This window comes from Rutidosis leptorrhynchoides, chromosome 8 (genome assembly GCF_046630445.1).
Source record: "Rutidosis leptorrhynchoides isolate AG116_Rl617_1_P2 chromosome 8, CSIRO_AGI_Rlap_v1, whole genome shotgun sequence".
Lineage (NCBI taxonomy): Eukaryota > Viridiplantae > Streptophyta > Magnoliopsida > Asterales > Asteraceae > Rutidosis > Rutidosis leptorrhynchoides.
In genome coordinates this window covers 289,214,626-289,233,088 of record NC_092340.1, presented here as the reverse complement: position 1 = coordinate 289,233,088, position 18,463 = coordinate 289,214,626, and the positions used below count along the sequence as shown (strand labels likewise).

At 33.5% G+C, this 18,463-nt stretch overlaps 1 protein-coding gene across 1 annotated transcript; it reads right to left on the bottom strand.

Moving 5' to 3' along the window:
• Nucleotides 1-3,805: 3,805 nt before the first annotated feature.
• LOC139864300 (uncharacterized) lies at nucleotides 3,806-5,847 on the bottom strand. The gene is made up of 6 exons (XM_071852878.1): nucleotides 5,709-5,847; nucleotides 5,469-5,567; nucleotides 5,009-5,382; nucleotides 4,617-4,913; nucleotides 4,334-4,514; nucleotides 3,806-4,239 (listed from the first exon to the last, which is right to left on the bottom strand). Exons 1-6 carry the CDS (start codon nucleotides 5,845-5,847, stop codon nucleotides 3,806-3,808), a joined length of 1,524 nt encoding a protein of 507 aa, XP_071708979.1.
• Between the last annotated feature and the right edge of the window lie 12,616 nt (nucleotides 5,848-18,463).

The following is an 18,463-nucleotide window of genomic DNA, read 5'->3' as shown; positions in this document are numbered from 1 at the left end:
TAATGATATGCTAAAACGTTTTAAAATGACTGACTTAAAACCAATGACAACCCTAATGAGGACATTACTGGATGCTGATGCTAATGGAGAACCCGTTGACATTACTCTTTATCGAAGCATGGTTGGCTCTTTAATGTATCTGACTGCAAGTAGACCAGACATTACACTTGCTGTAACTGTCTGTGCCCGCTTTCAGTCAAACCCAAAGAAATCCCACTCCAAAGCGGTGGTTAGGATTTTTCAGTACCTAAAAGGTACTCCTAATCTTGGAATCTGGTATCCACATGGATCTAAATTCAATCTCAATGCTTATACTGATGCGGATCATGGCGGTTGCCATGTTGATAGAAGAAGCACATCTGGAACAATTCAGATGTTGGGGAATAGGTTAGTTGGTTGGTCATCCAAGAAACAAAACTGTGTTCCTCTATCAACTGCTGAGTCTGAGTATATAGCTGCAACTCATTGTTGTTCACAAGTTTTGTGGATGCAAACTCAACTCCAAGATTATGGGTTTAAGATCACTACGACCCCGATATACTGTGATTCACAGAGTGCAATTGCCAAAACTAGCAACCCCGTTCAACATTCTAAGACTAAACACATAGACATTCGTTATCATTTCATTAAGGACCATGTTGAAAAAGGAGATGTAGAGTTATACTTTGTGCATACCAAAGTGCAATTAGCTGACATGTTCACTAAACCCTCAGATGAACTTAGGCTAAAGTTATTGATAAAATAAATTGGCATGGTAGAATATAGTGCTTAACTTTTCTTAGCTATATTGGGACTTATACGTAGGATCTCATGTTTAGGGGGAGTAATACCTTTCTAGGGGGAGCAACAGATATCTTATGCTTTAGATATTATATTTCAAGGGGGAGCCTTTAGATTTCTGATAACCTTCTGAGTTAATTTTTTTAATGGTTACGAAAGGGGTGGTAACTGATTGATATCATATTTCAAGGGGGAGTTACTAAATTTTCTTGGAAAGATCAAAATGATAATTACTTTCATTGTATATCACATTTTGAGGGGAAGAAAGGGAGAAAATTATAAGGAAAATTGATTTTCAAAAAGTGAATTCATAAAAATTCATGTTATAAATTGAAAATATTCACTTTGGCTTGTATACATCTCAGTATGCAACCCGTTTTAAAATTGGTATCATTGAAGATTTGTACTTTGTACATATTTCAAATTTTTCTAAGTACAAATCTTGATTTTAGAAAATTCTTAAAAATTGGAAAAGATAAAATCCAAAAAGAATTGTTTTTACTAAATAAATGCTATTTTTAACATTGTACCGGATCTGACAACCAACAGTGCAGATTCGGTAAGTTCAAAAACTTTCAAAATGTCTCAGAAATGTTTTTCATTAAAAATATGATAAACTTGAAAATTCTTGTTGAATATTTATCAAAATTTGAAGTTAAAATTGATTAAATTTTGAAAATGGACTGCATTCGGTAAAATATGCCCATTCTGTAAGGTCCAATTTTATACATCTTGGTATCTATAAAAGGAAAGTCAAAGTCAAACTTTCTCTCACACTGTTCTAATTGCATATCGAGTCTGATTATACTTACCGAATTTGCTTAATCTACCGAGTCCTTTCTTCTCTTTCTTCAAATCTTTGGTATTTCTTCAATTTAATCAAGTTTAAGATATACATCTTGTAGATCTGGGATAAATGAATGATTATAAACCACAAAATATAAAAAACAACTGGATTATGACACTTAATTTTGAATGAATGTTGATTATACCGTATCTGAGTCTGAAATCTTTAATCTTAGATTAAACTCAATTGATTAGGTTGATTGACATGAAATCTTGTCTAATCTGTGTTAAATTGATTGATCTATCAATTGACCGAGTCTGATTACATGTTTAATTGATTGTTTGATGGATTATGTACATACCGAATGTGTTCATGCTACAGTACTGACTATGTTCATACAACTAACATGTTTTTCTGATTTAATTGAGTTGTTAATTGATTATGGTTATGATTTTGCATCATATAAGACTGAATATGCATGTTTGAGTGATTATCTGTGAATTTTGAAGTTACCGAATCTGTTCTTGGCTTGTTACCAAGTCTGGTTTTTGGTACTTTGAAATAATTTGATTTTGAATTGGAAAAACTTGCATGCTTATTCTAGATCTTTAAAATGAAAGTACATGCAATTTTGGTTACCGAATCTGGAATATTTCATGAATACCGAATCTGCTTGACACATGTTGAAAAATTGACTAAGTGTTATTCTGATTATTTGTGTTACATATTTGATTATGCATGATGCTTTTATAATGTGTTGAATCTTATTTGAATATCATGTTTATCAAATGTTTGTACATAATTGGAATAAAAGATTTTTTACAACTTAGAAAATCCATAAAAATTTGAAAATTTGAAAAAGTCAAAGGATTTCAAAGGATATAAGAATAGAGATATGTGCTTTATGATCATCTTGTGGTCTTCTACTTCTTATTTATAAAGCTAAATGGTGAACAATCACTTTATCAATTCTGAAACCAATATTCCATGCAACTACTGGATTGCAATTCTGGAGAGGCATACATTATGACCTGCACTAAGCTCAACTGTTAGTGTGCCAGTTATAGACTTGAGCTTCTGAACAAAACAATCAGGTTTATTGAGGCTACACAACCTACGCCTGTTAATCCACAGGGAGAACTAGCTAGATTTGAATTCGAGATGAGAGGGGTACAGGGATTGAGGAGAATCACTAAATCTGATTTAATGAGGATCTTTGAGCTTTCTCTTGTACAGAATGCTCCTGCTCTTCCAGCCACTCAGCAGATGACGACCTCAGTATTTTAGCTTGGTAAAAGTGGAGCTAACGATGTTCCACCGGCTAAGTTTCAAAAGAAGTACTTGCACTCCCGGTGGTATGTGATCTTCTAGATCATCAACAGATGTTTGCTGATGACAAGGAGTGGATCTGATAGCCCGAATGTGCCGATGCTCAAGCTTTTCTACTCATTCACAAGAGTGGAAACTCCAGACTATACAGAACTCTTGTGGGATCTGGTTCAAGCACAGGTGGATAAACCAAGGAGTTCCTACATTACTTGTAAAAGGTTTTTCAGTATCTTTATCCATGATGCTATTAATGCTTGCAGAGATGCAAATATTTTTGTACCAGGTACACATGGATTACAGATGAAGAGATTTGGAGAGTTAAAGATGAATACTCCGGTGATTTCTGACAATAGATTCACTTCACCAATTCTAAATTGGTTAGTGAGACTAGCTGAACCCCAAGACGCTCGAATGCGTTCTTATTTTGAGGCAGTAGGTACAGTGGCGGAACTTGAACTTTTTAATAGTAGGGGCGAAATCGATACAGACTGAATTAAGATAATCTCAAATTATAAATTCATAAAGTTTACTTAATATATTTATTTATGTGAAACATACCCATCAGTTAGCAAGTCAAAAGAAACCAAAAGAACAATGTACGGAGATTACACCATTACTTTGCTAGTCAAAAGAAACCAAAAGAACTTTACACCATTACTTTGCTAGTTAAAAGAAACCAAAAGAACAATGTACACAAATTACAGTTCAACTCATCGACATTTAATGTCTTTAAATTCATCAATTATAGCTTCCGAGTCATATCTTTCGGCAATATCTCTTTCTATGTTCACCACCAAGTTATCTGCAAAAAATTCATCTGATCTTATTGCGGAGTCAATTTTTGCACAGTTTCATTGCTGAAAATGCACTCTCAGTAGTAGCAGTAGAAACCGAAAGTGTTAAGATGAGTCAGATTAGTCTATCGAGCATATAATATACCTCACACTTCCGAGTTTCCACAAGAGTCTTGCACAATTCGACAATTGTAGTAGTAACACGTAGCTTTGAGTTCTTTGACAATTCAATTTCAAAAAGTTCCAACTGATATCTCAATCGAATCCTCTCTTGTTCCATAAAATCCAGAGGATAATATTTCTTAACAAGATGACAAATTTGATTAATATCACACGCTTCAAGGATTCTTTTTGGAACTAAAGCAGAAGTAAGAGTTAGCAACCCCATGGCATCATCGTTGAACCTATTTTCCATCTCATGCAATTGCTTGTCCAACGTGCAAATAAATATATCAACCTTATAGTAATGCTCAACACTCACTTGGTTATCGTGTTCACGAGGGCGATATCGGGTACACTTATATAATGCCTTAAAATCAGGTATATCCACTTGATGTTTTTTCGAGAATGTAATAACTTGTTCAAGAAAGTAATTTCATCCAGAATTTTGGAAGTTGTTAAGATTTTCCTTTGTAGCTGAAACAAGCTCGATAGCATTGCCAATGTCTTGAGATTTTTTTTTGCAAAGCCTGAGATAATGTATCTGTCATCCCCATTATTTCCTTTATCAAGTGTAGTATAAGCACAAACTCAAATGATTTCATATAATCGTAAGCTGCATCAGCATCACCGCGTTGTGAAGAACATCCATCTTTGATTATACTCTATAGAACTGCAAATGTAGCATCATACATGTCAATCAAGCTACAAACTGATTTGAAATGAGAACCCCAACGTGTGTCACTAGCCCGTATTATCTTTCCAACTTGATTTTTTCCTTTGCCATATTTGATTTCATCGAGTTCCAACAAACATTTGATTTCATCCGCCTTAGATTTTTGTAGCTCGTCATGACGCTTACTTGAAGCACAAACAACATTAATAATGGATGTCAACTTTGTGAAAAATTGGTGGACCGGAATAACTTCTTTTGAAGAAGCAACTAAGGCCAGTTGTAATCTATGTGCAAAACAATGAACATAATATGCATAAGGACAATCGTTAGTGACAAGTGCTTGTAAACCATTCCATTCTCCTCTCATGTTACTAGCACCATCGTATCCCTGTCCATGAATTTTTTGAGTGTCAAACTGAAATGTAAGAGTTGATTCCACAAATTTGTTTTAAGGGTTAATGAACAAGTATCATAAACATGTACCAAATTTAAGAACCTTTCTCTTATCACCCCTTCTTTATCTACAAATCTCAAAACTATAGCCATTTGTTCTTTCTTAGACTCATCACGTGCCTCATCGACCATGACACAAAAGTAAGAATCAGCAACTTCATATCGAATATGCTTTCGGACATTATTTGCGATAATACCTAGGATTTCTTTTTGTATCAATCCTGAAGTAAACTTTGAATTGTAAGGAGCATTCCCTAACACCACTTTAGCAAGTTCATCATTATATGAAGCTAGAAGTTTTAACATTTCGATAAAGTTGCCACAATTTCTTGAGTTTGGAGTTTCATCATGCCCTCTAAATGCACAAGCTTGGAACGTTAACCAACGAACTATATCAACTGAAGCTTTCAACCGTATGCAGTTTTTCAATTTTTTTCAGCACTCTATTTCTCTATAAGGTTTTCAATATGTCCCGCTTGATTTAACAAACCTTCACTAGATGCCACTGCATATCTATGTTGTGAACTTCCAATATGTCTAAGAAAAGCACAATTATTTCCATCATTCACTTTTTTCCAATTATCAAATCCTGTAACAGTAAACGCATCATACCCATGACGTACATTAGGTTTGTCATTAAACAAGTAACAGAGAAAGCAATATGCAGAATCTTATATAGAGTATTCTAACCAGTTAGGAAATAAGCTAAACCACGCGAACCGGAATCTACGATCGTGTTTCCTATTAGTAGGGTACTTATTTAGATTCACTTGCAAAGGTCCCAAATTTAAATACCGTAGTCTTATTTGTTCCCTCAGATTAGCTGGATACTCCCACATTTGTGTTCGCTTCCCCGGGTCTCTTTCCATAGAAGTAATATCGAAATAAGTTGTATTCAACTTTGGAAGTTCAGAAACATTTGGTTCCGTGTCTGGTTGATTTTGTTCATGTTCTGGCACACTCGTTGAAGCTTTATACGTTTACTTTCTTGCTCTGTTGTTGGATTATCACTAGTTCTCTTAGAAAAAAAGCAAGTAATCTTTCTTGTATTTTTCATGATACTCCTGTAAAAACTAAAAAGACAAGTCTTATATCACAATTAAATTCTATAAGCTAAACAAGTGAATAAATGAGTATGTTGAATATGTAAAATATCTACTGTCTACACATAACAACCTGATGCAATTAAATGCCCTAAACCTTTTCATCAAATACACATTCAATGTAATGTAAATATCAATCAATGTATCATTAACCACCTAGTACAATTATCATATAAACATTCGACATTCACTAATTTGCCTATTATTCATTAACTATCTGATTGATTAATTGCAAATGAAACCCTACCTAACTACCTTGCAAGTATTAATAAAGCATAAGTAAACAAGTAAAAAAAATAGGTACCATTAAATTCTATAGAAATTAAGAAATATACCTCAAACAATAATTAATTCGAGATGTTGAATCATAATTGTAAAGAAGAGCGTGTTTCAGTGTTTGCGTCGTTTCAAGTTTCAACCCCTAACTGGAAATTATAATTGAAGTCTAGTATTAAATACGAAGTAATTTTTAATGGGCTTTGTTTGGGAGTTAAAGGTCTTTATATCTAATTTTGTGATGGGCTTGGATGGGGCAATAAGACGAAAACAAAAATTTAAAGCCCAACATATGATAAAATGATAGTTACAAGACAAAACCTAGATGGGGCAGATACCCATTCCTGCCTTATCTATACTCCGCCACTGAGTAGGTATACCTCTTCAGAACCCGGTACAACAAGCATAATTTGAACCAGCAGTAGTTCCAGCCCCAGATGTTGTAGAGGAACCTATAGTTCAACCACCTGGGCCAACTGTGATGACCCGAAAATTTCTGACCAAATTTAAACTTAATCTTTGTATGATTAACATTTCCGACACGATAAGCAAAGTCTGTAAAACTGAATCTCAAAATTTTTGAACTATTCAAATACCTTTCGGTTATTCTCGACGATTCTCGAACAATTATATTTATATAGATACATATATATATACTATAACTTGAAAACGTAACAATGTATTAATTGTTTGATACCGTACATTAAACTTATTGGTTTAAATATTTATTTGAATATATATGATAAGTTGGAATTGTATGAATAACTTGCGACGTATATTTAAAACGTGTTTATGAATGTTGAAAATATATATTAACTTGGTCATAAAACGATTTGTTATTATATATATATCAACAAATAGCGAGACAATGATTTATAGTAGTAAATGACCAAAACACTCGAAAGTTTAAGATACACTTTGAATGATATAGTTTATTGATAATTTAAGACTATATTTTGACAAAGGTACGAGTCACAAAACGTAAATTGCGAGTTTTCTAAGCGTACGAAAATGCGTTCGAGAAACCGGAACCGGGACATAAGTCGAGTGACAACATACGAGTCATCGGAACAAAAATTACAAGTCAACTATGCACATGAATTTAATATAATATATAATTAATTATTTAAATTATATATATTATATATATTATATATAATTATGTCGACAAACAAGAAAACAAAAAATATGTGAGCTGGATCTGACGGCCATGCGAGCTCATGGGAAATAGGCATAAAACTCATGCGAGTGCATGAGTTCATGCAAGGGCATGAGATTTGCACTAAAATCCCATGCACTCGCATGGGCATCAGAATCAGGAATTATGCCTATAAAAGGCCAGTTTCTGCTCGATTTGTTTTACATAACTATCTTCTACTCTCTCTGTATTATTATTTATATTATTATTATTATTATTATTATTATTATTATTATTATTATTATTATTATTATTATTATTATTATTATTATTATTATTATTAAGATTATTATTATTTATTTTATTATTATTAGTATTATTATTATTAATTATATCACTTAAAATACTACGACGAGGTCATGAGCATGTCACTTTCAAAATGGGTTTTCAAGCGGGATAGAGCTAAGAAAACTATGGGTTATTACTAAGGAGGTTATGGGTATTGTTCGAGGGTATTGTTCGCAAGTCAAACCTAGTATTTATCATCTCTGTTGCATCTACGTACTTTCTTGCAATATTGAATCTCAATATTGATACATGAGCATTCATATCTTATCTTTTATATATTAATAGTGTATACACGTCTAGTGCTCGAGTATATATTTATACATGCTTGTATGCTAAATTTCGTCATTAAACAGTTTATAATGAATCACGAATTAAATACATATATTACTGATAAAAGGTATATGATATACATGTTTTCAGAAAGCTAGCGAAAAATCAATAACTTTTCATTTAGAAATCGCGTAATTTCGATGAACGAATCAAAAGATATGGTCAACTGAATTATAATTGACGTTAATTGGAATTGCTTTTGAATCTGCAATTAATATTTAAACAACCTATTTATGAGATTGATAAAATACTACTAGCTAAGTAAATGAATCCTTATATAAGGCACGTCTCGTTTTGTTGAACAATTGTCAAAATTGACTTTTTGAAATGACTTTTGATAACTTTTGTATGTCGATCTCGAGCATTAGGATTGCGATACACTATAACCCAACCTAGTTTATTAGACATGTATTGACCAACATATGTTCTCTAGGTTGAGATCTACGGTTAATTTTGCATTCCGAGTTTCAGTCACTTTTTGGTGAATGACCTTATGTGCTGCTAAGGTGAGTTTCATTTGCTCCCTTTTTAATTGCTTTTGCAATCTATATTTTTGGGCTGAGAATACATGCACTTTATTTTAAACGCAATGGATACAAGTACATACTAAATTCTACACCGAGTTTGAACCGAAAATCCCTTAGCTTTGGTAACTAGTAACTGCCGGTTATAAGAACTGGTGGGTGCGAGTAGTTATATATGGATCCATAGGGCTTGACATCCCCGTCCGAGCTAGAGCACTAGCCTTTTAACGGACGTATGCTATTTGAGAAGCGTATATGTTGGTTTGCGTGTATTATTAAGATTATTATACAAAGGGTACTTATTATATAGATGTTAAAGTTTAGTTACCAGGGTGCTCTGTTACGTAGAATCTTTTGATAAACGTTTCTGGATGAAACAACTGAAATCTTGTGATCCACCTTTATATACAGATTATGCACAACATTATAACTATGAACTCACCAACCTTTATGTTGACAATTTTAAACATGTTTATTCTCAGGTTCCTAGAAGTCTTTCGCTGTTTGCTTATACGTTATACAAGCTATGTGCATGGAGTCATACATGCTTTATTCAAGAAAACTTTGCATTCACAAAATCATCACCGTGTATCTTATATATTGTAAACTATTATATACGGTAATTGTCTATACGTGGAAATTATCAGACATTGAAAACCTTGGATTTATATATTCATTTATGGTGTGCCTTTTTAAAAGAATGCAATGTTTACAAAACGTATCATATAGAGGTCAAAACCTCACTATGAAATCAATGAATGATGTATTCGTCCAAAGGGATTTGGAAGGATCGTCACAGTTGGTATCAGAGCTTGAGGTCATAGGGAACCAGAATTTGCATTAGTGTGTTTAACTGGTAATTGTTAGGATGCATTAGTGAGTCTGGACTATGACCGTATCTATTTTTACCTAGTTTTGCTTATCAATTCTTCTCAAGAAATTACATACTTATTTAGACACATTTTCCTGCATTTACTGCACAGATAGTGTATCGACAAAATTCATATCTTAGCGTATCTGTTATTGTAAACTTTACTTGACATCTTCCGAAAATTCCTCCGTGATTTATGGAATTTTGGTATTATATATACATTTGTAAATTATGTATTGAAGAGTACCAATCTAAATTCTATAATCTATTTCATATCAAAAATCATCTCTCTAATTATACAAGATGGATCCTATATCTAGTTCAAATTCCTTAAACTCCGATAGCTATTCCGATATGGATATTCATCTAAACTCCGAAGACAGTGTAACCGGAATGAATCAACCAATTAGCCATCACCTATTCTGGATGAATTAGGGATGGGTTCGTAGCCTCTTCAATCATTGGAGACAAGAAGAAGGTGATCCCTTCCATCCACCACATTCACCTCTTGGCGAAGAACCTGAAGCACTTACCAACGAACCTATTCGAAACACCATTTTCTCTCTCATTTCCCGAGTATCTCGTCATGATTATAGACTATCCCATATTCTAAATCTTATTTATCCGATCGTCCGAACCACCGATCATCCCAGTATAATAGAAGAAGTCAACGAGCTTCGCGCTCGGGTAGTGGTTTTGGAGAATATGCTGCAAAGATTACAAACACCACCAGCAGCATCAGTAGCATAACCAGTACCACCATCATCAACACCAACAGTATCATTACCACCACCAACAACAACATCCGTATCCCACACCTCAACATCACAATTTGTACCTCGAACATCAACATCATACGCAACATAGATACCAAGAAATACCAGCAACAACAAACAATGAAGTATTGATTCATAACTTCATCGAAGAAATATTCTACAGAGAATATGTAGTTTCTAAAAGTTTTAGAGATTTTATATTCTAGTCCTAGTCGAAAACCAGATGAGATTAATATTATGTTAAATCATTAAATCCATGATTACATCTAAAGAAAATATATATGTAGGTATATTTTCATAAAGATTGTAATTAAGAAAATTCTTTTGTACAAACTGTTAATGGTGAGAATATTTTAACGGGTAGTTAATACCCGAGAGATATATAAATTCACAATTAATATGTTACATTCTTCAATTCTAATTTAACAAATCATCAACTATACTCACTACTTTCATAACAATATATATATTCTTTTGTAAAAATCGAAACAACCATCCGCATCCAAATTTGATTACATATTCTGATTTTGAAAAATCAAAATGCAAGCCAAGATTTAACAGAAAACATCACTCTTAGATTCTTACACCTTTCAAATGTCATACTTTGAATTCAAAACTGTAATAGAACATCATATGTATACATATAACATTCATCTCTTAGAATTATGAGCTTTCATTCTGAAATTCTGAAAAGCAACTAGTCTACGAATCAATACTCTGAATGTTGAAAAAGCTGATGAAGCATCAAAAACTGTAAACGACTTTAACAGTCAAAAGTTTGATGATAAAGAATGGTGTGTTGGCAAAGCTTAGAAAACTTTTGGTACTGAAAAACGGATTGAGCAAAGTATGAAGGAGGCTGTAGATAAATCACAAAGACTAAACCTGCCTTCAAAGAATTCAAATGATTCAGTATTTACTGAAGCCATTAATGAATACCTTGCTTCCGAATCTAAACCCTTGAGGACAATATTCTTCATCATCCTCTGATATTAGAAATTCTAAGATATCATCGTATCTTTCATTATAAATATCCTCCATATTTCTGGAGATAATTCCATAATCATTCTTATCGGAAATCAATTTTCTCCTTATGATATCTGTGTTACATCATAAAAGAAACTATTTTAGTTTCTAAATTCTGAAATCTTCGAGTTCAAAATATGAATATTTTTGAAGTGGTGTTGGGAGCTGAAGCATGAGTTAGTATAATATAATGACATTTGATCAATGTGATTATATTACAGTAAGTCATGCTGAGTTTCTAAATGGAACGTGATGATTCACAGATCATAACGTCATCATGTGCTATGTCATACGACTCTTGTATTCTAGTTAATTACTAAAATATCAAGAAAATATTTCTTGATGATTCTGTCTTTTCCAAGGTATTCTAGTAATTTAACAAATCAAGATCGTGCCATTACCATTTTCTTCTTAGAACATTAACAATGTTTATTCCGAAATTCATATCTACGAATTCTGGACCATTACAAGCAATGCTTAATCACAAGAAGAAGAAACGTAGGGACAAAACTCCGAAATAAAAATGGGGGTATAAAATGCAGCAAATAAAATAAAGCATTAACTGGGGATGACAATAATTATAGAAGACAGAAGCAGGAACTTTGAAATATAAGGGAGAATATAAAGCCCGATAACAACACATAAATTACAAACCGTGTATATCAATGTTTATCGCAACATAAAGACACGGGAGAATTAAAAGCACTATAACCCCAAGGGCAAAGTAGAAGTAAGCAGATTCCTCCGGTGGTTGATAAAAAAGAAGAATGACAGATATGAAAGTTAGGAGTATATCAAGAATCAGAACTGGATGAAGCATTTTTTTACAATCTTTTGAAAATAGGAAATGAGGAAGAAGATGTAAGAGTGATGAAAATAATAAAATGGAAGAGGTCAATTTATAGCGAAATATCAAACATAGCAATCGAGGCAAATTACGCATTTAATCAAAAGAAATCTTAATTTCCTTAAATTCCGAAGAATCAAATCTTATTTAGATTATGAAAATTTTCTATTCCTTAAATTACGGAAATCAATCGTTAATACATCAAGAGTTAAGACGAATCTCTACTCTTCATTTAACTCTTTTACGATAACTTCTCTCATACGCTTCAAAAAATCGGATTGTTTTATCCATATTATTTACCGGTGATAAAACTCTATTTATCAACACATATACGGCATGAAAACATTTTTATTGTTAGTCATGACGACCTCACTCAAATTTCGGGACGAAATTTCTTTAACGGGTAGGTACTGTGATGACCCGGAAATTTCTGACCAAATTTAAACTTAATCTTTGTATGATTAACATTTCTGACACGATAAGCAAAGTCTGTAAAACTGAATCTCAAAATTTTTGAACTATTCAAATACCTTTCGGTTATTCTCGACGATTCGCGAACAATTATATTTATATAGATACATATATATATATACTATAACTTGAAAACATAACAATGTATTAATTGTTTGATACCGTACATTAAACTTATTGGTTTAAATATTTATTTGAATATATATGATAAGTTGGAATTGTATGAATAACTTGTGACGTATATTTAAAACGTGTTTATGAATGTTGAAAATATATATTAACTTGGTCATAAAATGATTTGTTATTATATATATATCAACAAATAGCGAGACAATGATTTATAGAAGTAAATGACCAAAACACTCGAAAGTTTAAGATACACTTTGAATGATATAGTTTATTGATAATTTAAGACTATATTTTGACAAAGGTACGAGTCACAAAACGTAAATTGCGAGTTTTCTAAGGGTACGAAAATGCATTCGAGAAACCAGAACCGGGACATAAGTCGAGTGACAACATACGAGTCATCGGAACGAAAATTACAAGTCAACTATGCACATGAATTTAATATAATATATAATTAATTATTTAAATTATATATATTATATATTATATATAATTATGTCGACAAACAAGAAAACAAAAAATATGTGTGCTGAATCTGACGGCCATGCGATCGCATGGGAAATAGGCATAAAACTCATGCGAGTGCATGAGTTCATGCAAGTGCATGAGATTTGCAATAAAATCCCATGCACTCGCATGGGCATCAGAATCAGGAATTATGCCTATAAAAGGCCAGTTTCTGCTCGATTTGTTTTACATAAATATCTTCTACTCTCTCTGTATTATTATTTATATTATTATTATTATAATTATTATTATTATTATTATTATTATTATTATGATTATTATTATTTATTTTATTATTATTATTATTATTATTATTATTATTATTATTATTATTATTATTATTATTATTATTATTATTATTATTATTATTATTATTATTATTATTATTATTATTATTATTATTATTATTATTATTAATTATATCACTTAAAATACTACGACGAGGTCATGAGCGTGTCACTTTCAAAATGGGTTTTCAAGCGGGATAGAGCTAAGAAAACTATGGGTTATTACTAAGGAGGTTATGGGTATTGTTCGAGGGTATTGTTCGCAAGTCAAACCTAGTATTTATCATCTCTGTTGCGTCTACGTACTTTCTTGAAATATTGAATCTCAATATTGATACGTGAGCATTCATATCTTATCTTTTATATATTAATAGTGTATACATGTCTAGTGCTCGAGTATATATTTATACATGCTTGTATGCTAAATTTCGTCGTTAAACAGTTTATAATGAATCACGAATTAAATACATATATTACTGGTAAAAGGTATATGATATACATGTTTTCAGAAAGCTGGCGAAAAATCAATAACTTTTCATTTAGAAATCGCGTAATTTCGATGAACGAATCAAAAGATATGGTCAACTGAATTATAATTGACGTTAATTGGAATTGCTTTTGAATCTGCAATTAATATTTAAACAACCTGTTTATGAGATTGATAAAATACTACTAGCTAAGTAAATGAATCCTTATATAAGGCACGTCTCGTTTTGTTGAACAATTGTCAAAATTGACTTTTTGAAATGACTTTTGATAACTTTTGTATGTCGATCTCGAGCATTAGGATTGTGATACACTATAACCCAACCTAGTTTATTAGACATGTATTGACCAACATATGTTCTCTAGGTTGAGATCTACGGTTAATTTTGCATTCCGAGTTTCAGTCACTTTTTGGTGAATGACCTTATGTGCTGCTAAGGTGAGTTTCATTTGCTCCCTTTTTAATTGCTTTTGCAATCTATATTTTTGGGTTGAGAATACATGCACTTTATTTTAAACGCAATGGATACAAGTACATACTAAATTCTACACCGAGTTTGAACCGAAAATCCCTTAGCTTTGGTAACTAGTAACTGCCGGTTATAAGAACTGGTGGGTGCGAGTAGTTATATATGGATCCATAGGGCTTGACATCCCCGTCCGAGCTAGAGCACTAGCCTTTTAACGGACGTATGCTATTTGAGAAGCGTATACGTTGGTTTGCGTGTATTATTAAGATTATTATACAAAGGGTACTTATTATATAGACGTTAAAGTTTAGTTACCAGGGTGCTCTGTTACGTAGAATCTTTTGATAAACGTTTCTGGATGAAACAACTGAAATCTTGTGATCCACCTTTATATACAGATTATGCGCAACATTATAACTATGAACTCACCAACCTTTATGTTGACACTTTTAAACATGTTTATTCTCAGGTTCCTAGAAGTCTTCCGCTGTTTGCTTATACGTTATACAAGCTATGTGCATGGAGTCATACATGCTTTATTCAAGAAAACTTTGCATTCACAAAATCATCACCGTGTATCTTATATATTGTAAACTATTATATACGGTAATTGTCTATACGTGGAAATTATCAGACGTTGAAAACCTTGGATTTATATATTCATTTATGGTGTGCCTTTTTAAAAGAATGCAATGTTTACAAAACGTATCATATAGAGGTCAAAACCTCACTATAAAATCAATGAATGATGTATTCGTCCAAAGGGATTTGGAAGGATCGTCACACCAGCTAATCCTTCACTCAGGATAAACCTTAAACGTTCTAGGGTAGCTCAATAAGCTCAACCCGTGAGGATCAGGGAACCTAGTTCACCTAGGATTGAACCAACCTTTTCCACAACACCTGAGGAGAGCAGTGACACCGATTCATCAGCAACTGAATCATCTCCCAAATTACCGAAGAAGAGGACACGATATTTCTCGGATGAGATGATTCAGACTCCGCCAACCCAACGCGTAACTAGATCTAGGACTTCGGCACCGATCGTCTGCCAAACAGTTACTCAAACCATTGGTGGTACGAACCAAGACCTTGAGCCTGTTAGGTCACCATCACCCATTTCCGTATCACATCCAATAATAACAGTAAGCCCTACGCTAAATGAAGCGCAAGCTTTGGTAGGCAAGAGAGCTGAAAGCATGGATGGTAAAAATACCAATCAGCCCATCCAACCTAATCAAGACTTAATAATAAATCCTACCAAGCAAGATGCTTCGGCATCTAAGGAAGTAAAGTCTTCCTCTGCATTAAAGTCTGCAATAACTCAATCGATTGAGGAAACTCAATCATTGAAGTCCAGAACGACTGAAGGGGAGCCAAAAAATCTTGAAAAGGCACCCTGTGTACCGGCTGGAAATCCTCTTTCGCCTCAACATACAACAGGGTCTGGAGGTCCGGCTTATCTTGATGAGGGAGATCTGCCGCGCCCCATGGAAACGAATCAACCTGACAATCCTTCGAGATATTTATCAGACTTCCAGCAGACTGTTCCTTTGGTTCAAGAAATTGATCCATTGGTTCAAACCACTTCTCTTCCGGATTCTGACTCTCAGAGTCTGGAGGATGAGTCTTTAACTAAAAGAGATGCGCCACCTCATGGTATATCAGTGACTTCAGGAGTCAGAGATAGTAATATCTCTGCGAGAGCTAAACCAACATGTAGTTCTGCTACTCTGTCAGAGTTCCATGAGACTAAAGTCACGGAGGCGGGTGATTCGAAAGAATCTTCGCCGGTGACAACTCCAGTTGTTGCCCAACCTCCATCAGAAGGATATCACGAATCTGACTAGTAGTATGTACAGCTCTACATATAAGAATAATACCACACGCTTATCCTTACCAGCCCTCACGGTAACTCAAACAATTTCACCGACATCACCTTCAACAGTTGCTGCTGATGCTGTTCATGGTTACATTGTTGTTTCATCAACTGGGTCATCTTCTCATATTTCAAACAAATATGGATTCAAATATCTCTCTGAAAATGAGGTGGAGGAGCTATATCTTGCTGAATTTGCTAAACGAACTGATCTTGATGAAGTTCGCGATACTATGATGATTTATCTTGAGCAAGCAAGAGTAGTTTATCCTTTATCTCCATAAAAGTCACCTGGACTAATTCATATGCCTGACCATGATGATTTCGATCCCGATAATCATCATGAGGGGGGAGAATAGACATGGTTATGGGTCCAGTGGTTTTCAACGATCAACTTATGAAGCTGGTTCGTCTAGTCAATATTGGAATCACGATGTAGTTGAAATATCTGATTCTGAAAGTGATGAAATTGAAGAGATTCAATGTGACAGTTTTCTAGATGAATCAGAAGTTCAGAGATAAGGTGACTTAGGGTCGTTAATGATTATGGATTCAGCTGATCAAACAGAGAATAAGTCAGCTCCAGAGGACAATCGAAATTTTGACAACATTGAAAATATTTTGAGGGGGTCTAGTGTTGCAAATGAATTTAATGAACATCAATTCGTCAACATGACATCTCCAACCGATGAATTTGGGATACACTTTGAGAAGGAGATTTTCTCAAATGGCAAAGAAGATACTACGACTCCTCCTGATCTTAATGTTCCATTTCAAACTGCAGAAATTGTCCTGGAACGTGACACTGATTATCAACTGGATAAGGATGAAGAGAAGCTGATTCTCCGTTCACCATTCAAAGAACAACAAGCTTACAAAATTTATGGTGACTCTGATCTTTTCCTTGCTGCCTCAATGTGTGTTCTGGGTACATGGAAATATCATAAGAAACCGGAATATCTCAAAGCTTATCTGAATGTTCGTGACAAATTTAAATTGAAGAATGAAGAGAATCTTCAAGAACAGCGGAATTCAGAAATCAAAAGCATTAACAAGATTTTGATGATTTACAAGGATGGAGTGAAGATGCCACTATTTTATGTGACAAGAATGGATGATGAGGAATATCAGCTCTCGGAAGCGGATTTTGATAGATTAAAGATGGACGACATTATCTACATCTACAATTACTTGATAGATCTGAATGAAGCTATGACAATTTATCATGTTACTGCGATGAAGACGGTCTACAGATTTATTCATGACTCAATGAGATGGATGTCTGTTCATGACTTTTCAGATGGGGTTGGAATCTGGACACAAAAAGCTCAGAATCAAACCGCCAAATCAAGTGATTGAAGAGCTAAGATATATGTCCTTACTTGAAGTAAGTGACTGTCCATATGGGGTTGTGTTTGTCAATTCTCATTACACAAAGGTCTTCATCAGAGTTTTAGACTTCATAAGATACTCAGACGGAACGTTAATGTATGCTTTCAAATATTTGAGACGGAGACTGATCAACAAATGCTATTCATCTAAAGATAATGAGATTATGAAATGCATTCTTACAAGATTGAAGAGTCATCTCAAAACACGAGTGAACATAAGAAGATATGAGAGTCTCAAAGGATTCAAATCTAAAGTTCACTTCAGAGGAACAAAGTTCCTTTAGATATCTCAATAGGATTACATTATAATTTTCACATTTAACACTAAGGGGGAGATTGTTAGGACCCCGAAGTATGTATAGTGTTAAAGTGAAATAAGCCTAAATGAGGGTTCCTTAGAAGAGGGCTATATAAGGAACTTAAATAGTCCTAATTAGATAGCTATTTTATTGTAACTGAGTTCTAGAAGCTGTGGAATGTAATTTTACCAATTCTCTCTAATACCGAATATGTTCTTCACTTACCGAGTCTCAATCTAACTCATCACATTGTAGTGACACGGAAATTTCTGACTAAATTTAAACTTAATCTTTATATAATTCCGATACGATAAGCAAAGTATGTAG